General features: G+C 34.0%; 1 protein-coding gene and 2 long non-coding RNA genes across 9 annotated transcripts; 1 reads left to right on the top strand and 2 right to left on the bottom strand.

The window, feature by feature from the left end:
* Positions 1-321: 321 nt before the first annotated feature.
* LOC124295063 lies at positions 322-4,487 on the bottom strand. 6 transcript variants are annotated; one of them, XM_046743277.1, is made up of 2 exons: positions 4,434-4,487; positions 322-2,973 (listed from the first exon to the last, which is right to left on the bottom strand). In XM_046743277.1, exon 2 carries the CDS (start codon positions 2,937-2,939, stop codon positions 1,143-1,145), a length of 1,797 nt encoding a protein of 598 aa, XP_046599233.1. In that variant the 5' UTR covers positions 2,940-2,973; positions 4,434-4,487; the 3' UTR covers positions 322-1,142. The 6 variants fall into 6 exon arrangements, with proteins under 6 accessions (XP_046599233.1, XP_046599232.1, XP_046599230.1 ...); XM_046743276.1 differs by lacking the exon at positions 4,434-4,487 and adding an exon at positions 3,787-4,102; XM_046743274.1 differs by lacking the exon at positions 4,434-4,487 and adding an exon at positions 3,139-3,725.
* Positions 4,488-4,524: 37 nt separating this feature from the next.
* Positions 4,525-5,727, top strand: LOC124295065. Of its 2 annotated transcripts, none has more exons than XR_006904949.1 (2): positions 4,525-4,830; positions 5,262-5,727. It is a non-coding gene; the product is annotated as an uncharacterized LOC124295065 (long non-coding RNA). The 2 variants fall into 2 exon arrangements; XR_006904948.1 differs by lacking the exon at positions 4,525-4,830 and adding an exon at positions 4,839-4,956.
* Positions 5,144-15,792, bottom strand: LOC124295064. The gene is made up of 2 exons (XR_006904947.1): positions 5,893-15,792; positions 5,144-5,412 (listed from the first exon to the last, which is right to left on the bottom strand). It is a non-coding gene; the product is annotated as an uncharacterized LOC124295064 (long non-coding RNA).
* Between the last annotated feature and the right edge of the window lie 807 nt (positions 15,793-16,599).

The raw sequence follows: 16,599 nt of genomic DNA, 5'->3' as shown, positions 1-16,599 counted from the left end.
ATTTCCACGTCCGTGGTTCTGATTCTGGGTTTCTGTAGAGTCTAGCCAGTGATGTGGGCCAGTGCTTCGTTAACTAACTAGTGTTGAAAATTGGACAAAAATAACAAGTGTAAAGTTTCGCGCCAACATGCAGTTGAATTACATATGATGACAGCTTTCAGTTCTGAAATTATAAATTCCTGAATTCCACTAAAAGATTGATTGTTTATTCATTTTCAATTGAGTATCAAAATAAGTTGATGCCAAGTAAATTCAATGAGATGTATGTACGTACCATTAAAATTTCAACTTTTATTTGTATAATTCAATACCATTAGCTGAGATTCTAAAAATTTGTGGATACATTAATTTCAAGTTGTAGATTAATGTTTTTACAAATAGGTGTCTGTTTCAATTTACAGCTGTATTAAGTGTCATGATGAAGGATGGTGATTGAAAAAATATTCAGTCACTCAGAAAAAATTCCAGAGTGTAATTTGTGCATTTATTTGAGCTCTTCAACTTTTCAATTGCAACTGAGTTAAGACTACACTCATGTATAGGTGATACTCGAGAATATCGATATGATACGGATTTTATTCATTATTATGAGTATACATAACAATTTCTCTAAACGCAAATTATACTCCTTGCATAGTTACATTTATACAATTTTCATGCATGTCATATACATACAACTAAACTAATTTAACGGTCAATTATTGCACGTAAAAAATACTCATGGCCTTCTAATTGGTTCATATTTAGCTAACAAACGTGTTGAATAAAATTAAAAAGTACAATGCCATAATTATGGAATTGATAATATTACAAAGTCCAACGTTCAAACCGTAAAAGACTTTTCAGTTGCAGTTTTAAATCAAGTGATTATAGAATAATTAGACTGTGTAATTTCATAACTGTCACAGTTTTGAACACTTTGAGGTCACAGAACGTAATTAAATAATTAAAATATAGTGTAATTTTGAAATTAGAATTACATTAGTTACTCTTCAGTGGTAATTCAGTCTCTAAAACATCTTGATCTCGGATTATCCCTCTGGATAAAATCTTTTACTGTTTACAATCAGGCTTTTTTTACCAACATTTCTGGGGTTTAGCTCTCATTGTATCCCAAATAATTTCGCAAACTCAACTTGTCTTTAAGTTTTAGAAATTCCTTTAACAATAATGCTTATGCCAGGAAGGGAGAAAAGTTTTCTCAAATTATTGTAACCCCTCGGACCAGTTGCCTTAAGTATATCCCTAGCCATAACTATATCTGTTTTAGTAAACCTTGGTTTTTTAGACGTCTTGTTAGAATTCCTCAATTGTGTTTCTATAAATCGCTTTTGAATAGTCGATAGATTACTGATACCAAGATATTCTCTTTGCTCGATAGCGGCCAATGTTTGATATCTATTCTTCTGAAATCGAAAAAGCTTTTTCTTTAGGTTGTGGATATAGGACAACATTTCTGTTTCTCTGGACGTAACGTTATGTTGATTAATTCGAAATTGTTTACACAGATTTTCATAATCGGCATACTTTTGTTCAAATCGTATGTCGTCTTTACTACTCTTTTCAGTCAAACCATCAATAACAGGATTATGTTCCTTTGTGCCCTTCACAGCTATTATATTACTCGATGCTGAACAATTGGTTGAATCTTCCAAAAGATCACTGCTTTTCTTTGGACAATAATTACTTTCGGGATTTAGTTGATTATCTAATTTGAAGCTGCTCGTATTTTTATTTTTCACCAAAGTAGTAATTTGGACATCACTCAAACCCCCCATTGCCGAGGTGTTACATTCGAAATCAATTACATCTATTGTGTTAAGTTTTTTCGTTTCCAGTGCATTCGGCAAGTCATTATCATCTTCTTCCGCATTTTTATCTAACAAATAATGAAATGAACTGGTCTCTTTGCTCAAACCTTCAATGTCCAACGGATCTTTTTCCAATACGTCATCGCTATCAAAGTCCCCTTTGTCATAGTGATGATTCAACTTACTGTCATCAAAATGTGAGTCACCTAGTCCGTCTATTTCATCTATAGCACAACTTCTCACATCCACTATTTTTGGCTGCGAAATAAATGAGCTTCTTGACTGAGTTTTCAAAAAATTCAGCTTTGTATCCATTCCCCATTGTTCTAACGGAATTAGTTTAATATTGGTTCCAGTTTGACCAATACTGGCAATATTTTCATATCCTTTCAGGACCAAGTGGACTTGTTTCTTTGGCTTATCATCTGTTATGGTTATCAATTGATCTTCAGCATTTTTCACTCGTGTAACTACCGTTGGTGAAGCTGTCGCAGTATGTTTAGTAGCCACCTGACATGTAGAGCTAGTATTTGTTTTTTGTTTTGATTTCAAAATTTCCTCAAATTTCTCAGCTGCAGCAGCGTTTGCTCCAATTACCTTTTCATCTAGTTTAACCAATTTGTACCCCTTTGACTTCGTATTTTGCTTGGACATTTCATTTCTTAAATTTTTAACACCAATATCTGAAACAATCGGTGAAGTAGAAGCAGAAGCAGGAGTAGGATTGGCAGGACTCAATGTATTTGGACTAATGTTAGAAAATTTTCCAAGCGGAATAAGCTTGCCCATCACTTGACCAACTTCGTTCTTTACAAAAGTTGGTGTTTTTTGGTTCAGCTGATTTATTGGCAAAGCCAGCGGCACTGCTTCGTGATTTCGCTTCAATGAAACAACTCTGCTTTTGTTTTCTCCAGCCTTTATCATAAGCTGACTGTTATCAACTCTAAGCGGTATCGTTCGTTGCTTCATATTCACAGTACCATCTTTCAGCGTGACAGGGGTTGACAAAATGAGTACCCTTTGATTGGGTGACGGTGATTCAGAGTGCTGGCTTTCCTGTTTTTCTACTTGATGAAATTGCAGTGCCTTAGTACTCGGCGGATTCTTAATTGGTGATCTTTGAGCCATTCTAACACTTTACTTTCTAGAAGAGGTGAGGATTCTGCAAAAATAAAGCATACATATTCTAAAAGAACTTTGGAGTTTTCAGTTGAATGTAATAATATAATTCTATCCTTTGCAAGAGTACATTAATATAAAATTCATTTGAAGCATTCTGTAGCTTGCAACATTATGGAGTCACATGTAGGTAGGATTAGATACGCACTGGAAAGTTTGAAATGTTGCTAACCTTAAACGTAGTTACAAATCTAAATGAAATGTAATATAATAACATTCCATTGTTGTTCGTAAAAATGCTTTTTTTTACTTCTTGGGTAATCTGTCAAGCACCTATGGTTAGTTATTTCATTAAATGGCTGTAATCAAATTTAGTTAGCAAAATTAATATGTACAAATAATGTATTCAGTCTTTTCATGAAACGTCCAGTACTACGCGAATTAATTTTGTTCTCTGGTACAAATCGAATCCAACAAAAAATTTACAATTACGTGTTGTCCAGAAGACTTGGGTTGTGTATGGTGGAATTCACCGTAGAGAGCGCGTGCGCATTAAAATCTTCGTTCCGTAAACAGCAAATAAATTCTCAGATAAACTTGTAATGATTTAAGTTTGAATCGTTGATCTAACGTTTTATTATTTATTCGTTAAATATCAACCCAGTGCCTTTTACAACTAATCATTCTCCATCGCGAATGAAACTGCACCGTGCACTCTAATTTGGTACCAGCCAATTACGAAACGACTGCTTCAGCGCGTCGATGAAATGGCTTCGGCTATTGGCTAGGAGGTAGGAATTATTGAGAAAATGGAGCTGTGAAGGGATCCGTGAAGGGATTGGTCGAATATTCTTACCGAAGATCATTTCACCACATTTCCCGTGTGCCATTCGTTTGAAATCATTATTTGACACTCTGATATCAGTGAATATTAAAAAAAAAAGTAAGATATCAGTATTCCGAATATATGATAAGCAACAGTCGCTATAACAGTTACTGGTGGTAGGTTGCTACCACGGTCTTACATACTACTGACCAGTCTGATTTTTAAACTAATTGTCCCCGCGTGTATGACGTCAGTGAATGGAATGATAATGCTGTGTGCAATATGTAGCATTGTTCGTTCGTTGACTGAAGAGTATATTCAGTCAACAGTTTGTTATAGAGCCCATCAATATTTACAATCTAGATCTCACCAAGAAACACTTCTGCAGGTTAAAAGAAATTACTCAAACCGATTAAGATCTACACTCAGTTTTTTCTACCGCTTTTCAGTACCCAAATATTATTCCATGAAATTAATCGGGCCCAATAAAGTTTGAAGTAACATTGAAAACCGATTAATCTACTGAGTTCCTATCTTTCCCAAAATACGTTTGAGCAATCAATATGCGCCGTACGCTCTACACTCATTTGGGTTTTCCCCATTCAGACTCCAGATAGAATCATGGAAACCTACGCAGAACGGCGTTGGGACGTCATGTCACAGTTCTATCAACTTACTTTTTCCCCTTCCAGCTGACACTAGCCGGAACTAATCGTTGCTTCCTTCTCATTGTCAGTCTTACGCATTACCCAGTCTCTCTCTCTCTCGCTCTCTCTCTCTCTCTGTCTCTATCTCTTACTCATTTGCTGTTTCCTGCAGATTATTCCCAGGAATAAATTCATTACGCAGACTGACGACTGAAAATGCCATATGACGAATAAAAACCACGGAATTGTGGCCACATGCTGGATGCATAGCCACAAAGAGAAGAAGGATCGCGGAAATGTGGATACGACTGATCTAAGCTGAATTACCAGTAAAATTTACTGTGAAACAAACACATTAACCGTGAATGTACGAATCAAAAATTACGGCACCACTTGCAACGTTTTTTAATATCTTATTACATGCTGTGTAAGCAACTGTTCTACCACGAGCGTTAGTTGGCGTTAGTCAGATACGTGAAAGGTGAAAGTGATCAAATACTTTTCAGGCTTGAAACGAGTTTTTGATCAATGCAGCTGTGTTGTATTGGAACAAGTATGTTTCTGTATACCGATAGATATTTTTCCAACATTGATTGTGCTCGTAATTACAAACGGTTAATCACTTATCCCAAATGGAGGAAAACAAAACTATGACCTAAATTCCTAACTGAGTTTGATCAGTTGTCACAACATGTATAAAAAAAACAAGGGTAATATTCAACTATGAGAAACAAGAATACTCAAGTTTTGGGTGAATTTATTACCATCGTATATTTTTTGTTTCTGAATGTATTTATAAAAACATTTACTCTTATTGCTCTGACCAAATATATTTACAACCATTTTATATGCGAAAAGCATACACGTAGATCCAAGTTTTGCGTCGTTTCGCAATGGCTCAGCTGCTTGCAAAGTCCACACATTCTCTGCTGTATACGAGTCTTCTTGTAGCCACTGACGATGTATGTAGTAGGAACTGGAAGTTTCAAACAGGTTCCAACTCCCTATGCTATAGAATATCAAAGTGGGACACAGCCCGGCATGTACAGTTATGTCTCGAGGAAATATCTTTGTCAAATACTAAAAGCGTATAATTTCAAATTATTGAGTAACATAATTTTCAAATTTCAGATATGATATGGTGGAAAACGTCTGTTTCCTTATTTGTAACACGCTTTGGATATACATTGATCTAGCAAGTACCAAAACTACATAAATCTGAGAATTGTTCTTGACGTTGTAGACATGTGAAATTAAGTAAAAAATAAATACTATATTCAGTATGTAGTGTCAATGATAGGTCAAATTCCTTGACATTTCCCAATTTTCCAGACAAAAACAGATATTTTCCAGGACTGATTTCAACCTAACTTCTCTAATAAACTCACTTTTTTCAGGAAAATTAGTTAAAAATTAAACATCAGATGTCTCCATCGTAAGTTAAATAATCCAATTTTTTTACAGTTAAATTTTTTTTAAAATCACTTACCAATTATATCGATAAATACTCCAATTTTAAGAAACTAACGGAAGATTAGGATGCGCCCTTCTTTCGAAACATGAAGGTAGAAACACCAATCTGAGGGTATTAATTGTTTTTAGTACTTGGTTATATTTTTCATAAATTTTACATAGTGCTCAGCATCAATTTATCAATGCTTAAAATTCATCCAAAGGCGATATTTTTTATCATACCCTTTTCACACTAACCATCTCACTTGTCTCAAGGAGAGTAATTTTCTACATTTCAAAGAATTGTACACTAGCGTGGAAAAAATACAAAAATTTTAGGACACATATCCAAATTCCGCGAAATTTTCCGGTTTTATAGATGCGTACAAATTCCCTGACAATTCCCAGTTTCCCAGATTTCACCAACAGCTAAAAACCTTGTTGTCAAACTTTTTCTTGTACTAACTGAACCGACATGAAATGTCCAAAATTTTATCATTTTTATCTCCATAGCTTTCAAAAAATACATTACCTTTGATATTCCACGGTGAAAATTTTATACTTTACCACTCGGTTGAAGTAAAGTTTTGTGGACCAGGTCTCAAGTTCGACAAGTTTTTATTGTTAGACAAGAAAACACCAGGCCATCGGTTAGTCTTCCTTCAGCGTTGCCTCTCTTCCTTCACATGAAGTCCAAAATTGGATGAATTTCGTTTGTGTATTCCAAACAGATGTGTAGAATTGTCCTTAAAAGGACAGATTTTGCACTTATGTGCGGGTCACACAACGTGATAGTTGCGATTGTTCTTTGCATAGAATCATTTGCGGGCCCTGAAAAGGGCCCTGAAGGAAATAGGATGCAGAGGGATTTCATGGGATAAGTGAAATAACAAAGGTTCCAAACTTAAATGGGTTTTACAATTTTTCGATAGTTTTGGGAAATTTTCGGGGAGGGGGGTTTAGAATATTTGTAGTGGATGCTTGTAATGAACAATGTGGTTATCAGTTATTTGGTTAAGTGATAATAGGTACTAGGCAGATATTGTAAAAATGTGATTTGTCTTTGGGTAATCAGATTGTTTTTGTATCTATGAATCATGTATCTCATGGCGGGATGTATAATTAATGAATCTTCAAAATGCAGTTGCTCCATCTTCAACATCACATTTGTCGTAAATGGTGAAGGGAGGAGTGTTCGATGTTTCATTTTCACATGTAGATATTCGTAAAAACTTATGCTTATTTTTCCAAAATGTGTGATGTAACATTTTTTTTCTTAAATGTCATCCTCTCAGAGATTTAACGCAGTTTTAAAATGAAAGATTATTTTGGATTTGTGTAGGTTTTAGTTTGGGTCTTCCGAATAATTTGCTTTATCATTGTATTTTTTTTACAATACCATTGATTCAAGATCAATGCTCATATAGCATTCACATATCACATATCGCACTGCGATTTCAAGTACGTATAATTTTTTGATCAGCGATGTTCAACGATTTTTGAGTATACTGCAAAACTTGAGTGGTTTTCCATTTACGGTAGTTTCAGTTACATGACAGCAGCAAGTTGTAGAGCAGTAACTTGAATTTTGTGGAATAATGATTTAATATTGCACGTCGATGGAAGACACTTGCTGCTTTTGATGGTTCACTTGACCTATTACACATTTCTTATTTTACAATTTTTTTTATTTTTATTTTTTTGTTGCTTTCAAAGCCATTTTTTCTGTATTTTTCTTAGAAAGTGTCATCGTAAGTGGCCTTTTGAAAAGTGTTCAGTGTGAACACTTTTAGACGTGGGACTGCTTTTTTTATATATGTTTGCGAATCCCACGAATCTAGGCGCATATTGATTTCGTTAAACACTCTTGTTTTTCACTTCTTTCCTTCCTCTTTTTTTCACATATATTTTACAGAAATACATCAGGTGCCTCACGTTGTAACCCATGGATCCTCAAATTACAGCTTTTTGGATCACACTTCTTGGTTCAATGCTGAATTCTGGAAATTGTCTCTCGTAATCTATCCACTCTCCAATCCACTTCATTCTTCGAGATGATTCGTTGAAAATGATGAATAATTTTGTATATGATTTCTTAAATGCACTGTGTGTTACACTTCGCGTTGATTAAAACGTGCTGTAGATCTGTCTTGCCTGCCTGCTGCTTTATGGCAGTGTGTGGAACGTTGTGGCATATCAATGAAATACTTAGATTTTAGTATTATTTATATTATAAAATATTTCCTATCTTTAAACTTCCAGGGAGTATTCATTCTATTTTCCAATTTTTCTGGTAAAAATACTTTTGGTTCAGCAGTCTTGTACAAAACATTGTCTTACGTCTATGATACAACTTTCTCTTATGACTTTTATTGATATTTATTCACCGTTGCAGAATTCAACTAAATGGTAGAAATACATCCTACCTTTATAAAACTGTTCTAAAACATGACGGGTCAGTTTCGGTGAATGATCTTTTGAATAGCTAAGTTTACAAATTTTTGAGATGGTATTCCAATTGTACAAAGGATATTCTTCATTCATCTTCATGCATAATTCAATTCTTCAATGTAAATATTGTTACGTAAGGTACAACATAAGAATTTTCGTTAATGTTCTTGATGTTTTGAAGTCCATATTGACGAAATCTGGATATTCCTAGTCAAGTCATCCAATATTGCAGTTTATTAGAAAGCTTGTGGTATTCCAATGTAGATTTGATTAAACGAATGGTGTATCAAATCAAATGTATGCTCAAAACGCAGACTTTAAAATATCCATGTAAAGCATGGGCGGCGCAAACACAGAAGTACTGTTTTACTCTCAAAACAATCCGATGCGCTAGGGGCTCGCATACTTACGCATAACAAACCTCTCCATGAGCATTTTTATCACTCGTGTACTCATTCCATGTTTTGCTTTTCTTCGTTATTTTTTTTTTTCTTCCTTGCAGGTTCTTGTCTCGATAATCTTGCTTTACAAATTTGGTTTTACAAATCCACGTGTATACGCATACATACATATATATATATATATATATATATATAATACATACAGAATTTTGTTCGTTTAATACCCAAGTACTTCGACATAAAGACCGTGATTAAAAATAAACAGTCACAGAAGATATGAGTTCAAAACAAAAGGTTGCAATATAAACTGACTTCAAATATGTTACGACTGTATTATTCCCATGGGAAAAATGAACTTTCTTTCTTTCCTATTCATTTCACTTTTTACAACGCTTACTCAAACAATGCTCTGTACAATGACGTTTTCTTAAGGGGGGAAAAAACCATAATAACAAAAATGGTTTAATCGTGTAATAATCTGTTAAAAAAACTTAGCTAAGTGTTGTATGTACTTATGTATATAGCACAGAATGAACCATATTAAATTCGTAATGTAAGCTATGACTCATCTATATTTTTACTGTATTTTTTTGGATATATTCTCTAAATGTTTCAAGATAACGTCTTCACACAAGAACGCGATATAACATGTATGTAAATATATATAATATATATTTCAATGTATATATAGATATTATATATATATATGTTACACAATCAAATCTTAATTATTAAAATAATCAGTACATTGCCTATTGCGCAGCAGGCAAGAAACCCTTGTTCCACTTTGCTTAAAGCTCCTCAATCTTACAATTAACCATAGACATGTCCATTTACATAAACTTAGTTATTTTATACGTAATGCCTAATAAAAACTGGTATTTTGGTTGACTTGTCCTTAACGCAGCAACGTTTTAAACTATGCATTTGCACACAAAATCTAAAAGCGAATAAAATACTACTAATTCAAGGAAAAAACGTAGTTAAAAATAAATATACTATAGAATGGCCAAATTGTTTCGAAGATTTTCCTCCCATAAAATCTCTTACGCATACACGAGTCATTTTCAGAATTCAGTTTTGGAACATTCAACACCCTCGATACATATACATATATATTAATACATTTTGTTGGAAATGTTGTTCTGCATCTAAAACCATAGTTTTACCTCAAACTTAACCTAAATTTAATGCTTATATAATAACCAGTGTATTGTGAGAGAATGTTGGCCCACATTCAGTTTTGCAAATCAGCATTCCTGATCGTATCATATTTGAATTTTATTTTTATTTTTTGGTTGTATGAAAACATGTTTTGAGTTTAACCGGCTGATGAGTACAAAACTGAACATAGACTTTGGTTTGTCTTTCCACCTAATGTAATGAATACAGTACTGTCGCTTGAACAAATTGTCGCTGCGCATAGATATGCAAATTTATAATTTATGAAGATACATCGAATGTTTGTTATTCATCGCGCCAGTCTCACGAATTGAAATCAGCACGTCTATTTTCATTACACCATAACTAATCATATTTTTTTCTCAAATCGTCTACTTCCGCAGGTCACAGTTTCCGATACATTACATTAAAATAAAGCTGTTCAAAATCTGAGCCCTGGTACAAATTTAAAAAGAACAAAGCAATTTTGTCGTTGACAACAGTCGACATACAGAGTTGCAAGAGGTATGTGTAAAGTTGGTATTGAAAGAAAGGAGAAATGGAGAGAGAAAAAAAAAAAAAAAAACAATCACTTATTCGTCATTCCACTATAAACTCAAAACACGTTTATAGATTAGAATGATATGATATTGTAGTATCGTCACAAACCCCCATTGAGCACACCGTTTTTAAAGTAAATACAGCTTTGACCTACCCATATTTCTATGATTCTGTAACATAATCAAGACATAGTTTCGGAAAACATTTAAAACATTATAATTAATATTGGAAATCATGGACTAACTTGCTAATGCTAATGCCAAAGTTACCGGCAAAATAGCACCAGTCTCATCGCAAACAGCCGATGACTGATTGTTATTAGCTCAAACTATACAGTGCTACTTTGACGGTAACTCAGCACCTGGTATGGTTGAATTTAGCAAATAAGTCTGCGAATCATGTCATTAAAAACAGAACTTTGCAAGCGAAAAAGTACTTGATTTGTTTTTCGGCCTTCATAAATTTACATTCAATTTCTACCACATATTCGTACCCATTGAAAAGTGATCAATAATTCAAAGATATATTAAATCTGACTATTGGTTCTGGTATGCTTGAAAGATCAAAAAACTTTCGATGCATTTTAACACTTTCGTCGTTTCATTCTCAATAATACTAAAAATTACAGCTTGAAGTAGGGGCTAGTGACAATTAACAAGAGATTCACGGCGTGTTGATTGTGATTCTCCTGCAGTTTCGAGTTCATTGCAATGAATTGTTTGTACGTCACAATATCACATTAATATTGGCTTTGCAAACTGGACCTTAGTTTGTTACAGTGCTAGACCTACGATTTCATGTTACCTTTTTTCTTTTATTATTCACGGAAAATTATTCGATTTCAAACAAAAACACCAATAGTCTTGAATTAATAATTTAAATTCATTGTAGGAAAGTTTGAAAGACGTAGCTATAATACATAGTACAACAGCATTCAATGTGATTTACATGGTCCGTGTATAATCTCTCACATTATATCCATGTCCAACAATTCTCAGATCCTACATCAAGTGTTTAAATAAGTTTTAATGTTGTTAAGAATCCCCTTTTGAACCTCATCAGAATGACGCAAGAGCATAATTTATATGTTGACCCAATCAAAAATTTCCATCCAATAAGTAAATAAGAGAATCCAAGACTACTGAAGTTATAGCTGTTTGACTAATTTGTAAATCATATCGATTCGATCATAAGTTTCGATAAATATATCTGTGCAAATTAAGAATGAACACTTGTTGTCATCGTAATTATTTTTTGGAACCAATATTGTGGTCGCACTTGTATGGTGTAATGGCCCAGAGCTTACCAATGCATATAAACCTATAGCAATTTGGATGTAATTATGAAAAAGAAAGCTTACCAGTGATGTAAAAATTGTCTGCCAGCTTCCCTTCACATAAATACAGCCAATTATTATCCGCTAGTTCATTATTACAGCTTAAACTCTCCTTTTCAACATTCGCACACTCCGTAGTGCGCCTTTAGCGATTAGAACACGCACAGAAATCATCATCATCACCTTATATCCAAATATTAAAATTATTATCATTATACATACATACTTAATTACTTTTGTTACTAAATCGATCTGTTATCAATTAAAAATTAGTAGTACCTATAGGGTCATCATCACAGCTAATTTTCTCATTTGATCGTGATTCAATAGACCTTGGCCAAGTGTATATCGGGGACCAAGTGTTGGGTACGATTGAACAATGGGGCCTGAGAATCACTTCTATTACACATGCAGTGGGCAAAATCTGTCCCTGCACATTGAACACCGTTTGTTCAAATTTTAGTACATTATACAGTTTAGTGAGAATTGTTTCCTTTGTATCATTTTGCTCAGTTTTAACCTTTAGACTGCCGGCAGAGACTATATTTAGACTTTACGGCAGTCTAAGAGTTAATACTCCTTGTTCATTGACGATGCTGAAGCTAGCAAATGGTAGGTAGAAGGTGAGACCCACTCATATCAAGAATTAATCGGCAGATAATTACAAAGTTCTCTAAATAATGTGTTAATTCTATTTTGCCAATTTTGAGTTGTTACTGGAATAATTTGAAACGAAAATATGAAACTTTGCGATTTCTTAATCAGAGTCAGGTATCACTTGCTAACTAGTTACAGCATCATTGTTCATTCACCAGCTTACAAAACAATACCATTGCAGCGAAGAAATAGAGCAACAATATTCAACCCCAAATTATCGTTGATACCAACACTTTCTTTGTGTACCTGATGCGCTCATTGACATAGCAATCACTTCGGTGAAAATAGAAATTTTTAAAAAATTGTCTCTTTTCATTACTTCTCTTTGATTACATTATTTTAGTTAATTGTTGACAGACGTGCGCATTCGTTTGCATCGCTATTTACACAATGGTAAATCAATAATATTCGTTTCTTTCGACTAGTGGGGGGAATTAAAGTCTCTGATCGACTTGAAGCAGAGAACAAATCGTTTGTCTTAATTAGCCAAATAATCTTGTGCAGCTATTCTTTCTTTTCGTGATTCATAGAATTGGATAAGAAATGACTGTACCAACATTTATTCCAAAATAATTGGTACAGTCATTTTTCCACAATGTCAAGTAAATTCCCAGCAACTAAGAAAGATAAATAACACGAAATTAAATACTTCAATTCATCATAAATTCATCGGTATCGTGTGAATCATTGAAATGACAAAATTAGTACCATTTCAAGGCTAAAAAAGCAAATAATTTCATTCACTGACCTGCAAATAATTCATTGAGATTAAAACGAGGCTGAAGCTAGCAACCAGAATTAACAGCCAAACGTTTTATTATTTATTCGCATAAGGTAATGAAGTCCAAAAATCAAAATTTTGTGAAATATCTCGGATCCCCAATACTTTTGTAGAATTATAAGTATAAAACTGAACTGCATTTTTCTATTTCCAAAAAGTTTAATAAATTTTGCTGCTAACTCCGGTTGCCAGCTTCAGCCTTATGAGACTAAAGTGAGAATAAGAGTGAATTTACAATCATTATAAATTGCTGGAAATTAACCTGCCTGATTTGATTTGCTAGTTGGTTGATTGCTTTTGACTCATCAATTTTTGTAACAGGATTGAATGTAGTGAACGAGATTTGGAAATAGTCAATGTATCGTACCGTGTGAATATCAGATACTATAGATACCCTTAAAAATTTCACCCTAAAGAATAAAAACTATACTGTGAACCAAATTTTGCAAAACCCAGAATTGCATCTTTGACCTAATAACTCAGACTCGAATAAATCGGACACAAATGTATATAAATATATAATATATTTATATACATACGTATACGATTTTATAGAAGATACATAATCAATATCAATTAAACTAAAAGAATTTTGCCAAACTACCATGGAATAAAAGAAATGGCGAAATTATAGATCAACATTTACTGACAAATTTAAAAATCAAACAAAATGAAAAAAAAAGAAAAAAAAAAGAAAAAAATAAAAGGAAAAGAAATTAAAATCAGATGCTCATTGTAGTCATTACCGTAAATAAGAAATTTGCGTGATTATATCGTATAATATAATTATAAATAATATTTAATATATAAAGATATTATAATAGTTTTCTTTCCATCAACTAGAATAGAGAAAATTGCAATCAGTTTTCCATTGAGAAGTCTAAGGGCTAAAAGACTCACGCCCTGAGCAAACCAATGTTCAGTGGGCTAGTGGAGCTCCATAAATATCAGTTCCAAGCATTGACATAACGCGTCATCCGGCATCACAGTTATCTGTATATATATATATATATTTTTTTTTTACTTTTATTTGTTTTTTTCTCACATTATAATCTGTGAACGCCGCAATATCACAGTTAGCACACCACTTACTTGAATTAATGCCCCACCCTTATTTATACAATTAATATTTTTTTTCTCATGCTATCTACAAATTTTCAAATTTTTGGGTAAACATGTTACTTATCTAAACATCTTTATCCAATATTTACCCTCAAATGCTCCCCTAAACATGGATCTGCTCACACGATAACTTTTCTCTTATACAATTTATATGCTTTGCAAGTAGTTTTGCAAATTTGCGCGAAGAAAAAAAAAAAAAATAAATAAAAATATTTCAACAATGTGAAGAAAATAAAACCGGAAAAATAAAATGGGAAAAAAAAAGAGAAGTGTAATGAAAGCAAAAAGGAATTTCGAGAAAATCTGCCCTTGTTGGTACGCTTCTACTTAGAAATATCGTCTGGTTTTTTCCACCTCTAGCGCATACAGGGTGTTCCAAAAATGAACGGTTACCAAAATTAAACAATAATCAAAATCCAAGTTCATAAATTTGTATGATTTGTACTTTGACTCTGAAAAAAAAAAAAAAAAAAAAACCAGAGGAGAAACACAGAAGGAAGAAAAAACACAAAAACTAAAGAAAATGTAGAAATAAAATAATTCCAAACTGAGTGAAAAGCAGGTCCAAGTAGTGCTCTGTGAATTTAAGAAAACTTTTGAAACAAAATCACATGAAATCTGAATATTCTGTAATAAAAGGTAAATAAAATGGAATTGAACCACATTGTAGGTACTACATATTACATCGCAGCAGTAATTGAAAATATTGTGCTTGAGTAGATGAAAAGTAGTAAATACATGGTCCAATTGAATGATTGCTCTCAACCAGTTTGGAACACATGAATAATATAATTTTGAAAGACCCTGCAGACTTGAATATATGTAGGTATGTATGTATGCATGTATCTATACCATCTCAAGACAATAGAATAATGCGTTTAAGTATAGGGTAATCTAAAATACATATGTTTACATCTTTATACACGGTGTGATATTAATTAATGTTATTATCATTATGAATATGCGTGTAATGCTTTTGTTTTCTTCTGCATATGGTGTGTCGAATGTTTGTAATGCATATACGCAATAATGTATGTATGTATGTATGTGTGTGTGTATGTATGTATGTAGTCAATGCATAAATGTAATGCAATATTGTTCATGAATGAATGCGATGTACATATTTTAATATAGAGTTCGCGTTTTATACCCGTACAGTAACATGTAAGACATGTTCGTAACCGTATGATAACGTTCGCTTCGGTTTGAGTTTGTTTTTTTTTTTGCTTTTTTTTTTGCTTTTCAATTGTCTGTTTATTTATATAAGAAGTTTGATGTCGTATGTATGGACGAGTTGCATACGACCCACAGCGTTCTTTCGTACCTGCTCAGCTGAAGCGCCCATCAGAGTCTCTCTGCAGAGTGTCGGAATGGTTTGTGATGGTACGGCTATTTCCTGAATTGCCGTAACCCTTTCGGATTCGTACGAAAGCGACACCGAAGGCCCATGAATCGGGGGATATCAGGCTTGGACGTTCAGAATCATCTTAAGATGATTTGAGATATCGCAGCAGTGTTCTGCCTGCTTGCAGGTGGAAATTAATCTTGTCGTCCAGTGGCTGGGCGGTTTTGGAAGGCTCGCAGGTGAAGGTGGTTCCGAAAACTTTGCCCCGGCATAAAAATTGTTGGTCGGACTGCCCCGGGGACTCTCGTATTGAGATTGTCTTAACGGGGAGCCTCTGGTTTTGCCAGGGCAAGGTGGACTGCAGCTAGAACGACCGTTAGAATTTCTACTGTGTCGATTGCTGCTCGAAAAATACGTGGACGATTTAATTGAATTGTTCCTCGAGTGTCGTTTACCACCGGCATTCGGCGAGCCTTGCCGCTCGATCTTGTCGCTCATTTTTGGCGTTGAGTTCGTCATCAGGTATTGTAATGGAATTTCTTTTTAGGGGGATTTTTGCAAAACGTCCGAAGACTTAAAAATAATATCGACAAAATTTACACGCTTGACACTAGAACACTCGCTCTACTAACTGCGCAATACGGCGTATCAGGGTTGGGGGGAGTGGCAGGGGGGAGGGACTCTCGGAATCGCGAGAATCACCTTCGATTCGCGTTGTGCTACCTCTTGTCGGTTAGCTTCTTTGTCCTTGATAATCGTCCACACAGAGTTCGCCTCATTCGGCGATCTTCTAGCACCGCGCGTGATATACACCCTGAAAACTGACTAATTTTCACAGAGAGAGATTCTTCCGCAGCTGGAAATACAAGATGGCGATACGCTGTTTGTTTTTTTTTGTTTTCTTTTCTCTCTCCTCCTCCAAACACTAA

The sequence above is a fragment of the Neodiprion lecontei genome, chromosome 6, assembly GCF_021901455.1.
Source record: "Neodiprion lecontei isolate iyNeoLeco1 chromosome 6, iyNeoLeco1.1, whole genome shotgun sequence".
Taxonomy (NCBI): Eukaryota; Metazoa; Arthropoda; class Insecta; order Hymenoptera; family Diprionidae; genus Neodiprion; species Neodiprion lecontei.
The sequence above is the reverse complement of the archived record's forward strand: the minus strand, read 5'-3'. Positions and strand labels throughout refer to the sequence as shown.

Excerpts from the sequence above, each read along its gene's own strand:
- LOC124295063 (XM_046743277.1), bottom strand. The coding sequence starts at position 2,939 with ATGGCTCAAAGATCACCAATTAAGAATCCGCCGAGTACTAAGGCACTG.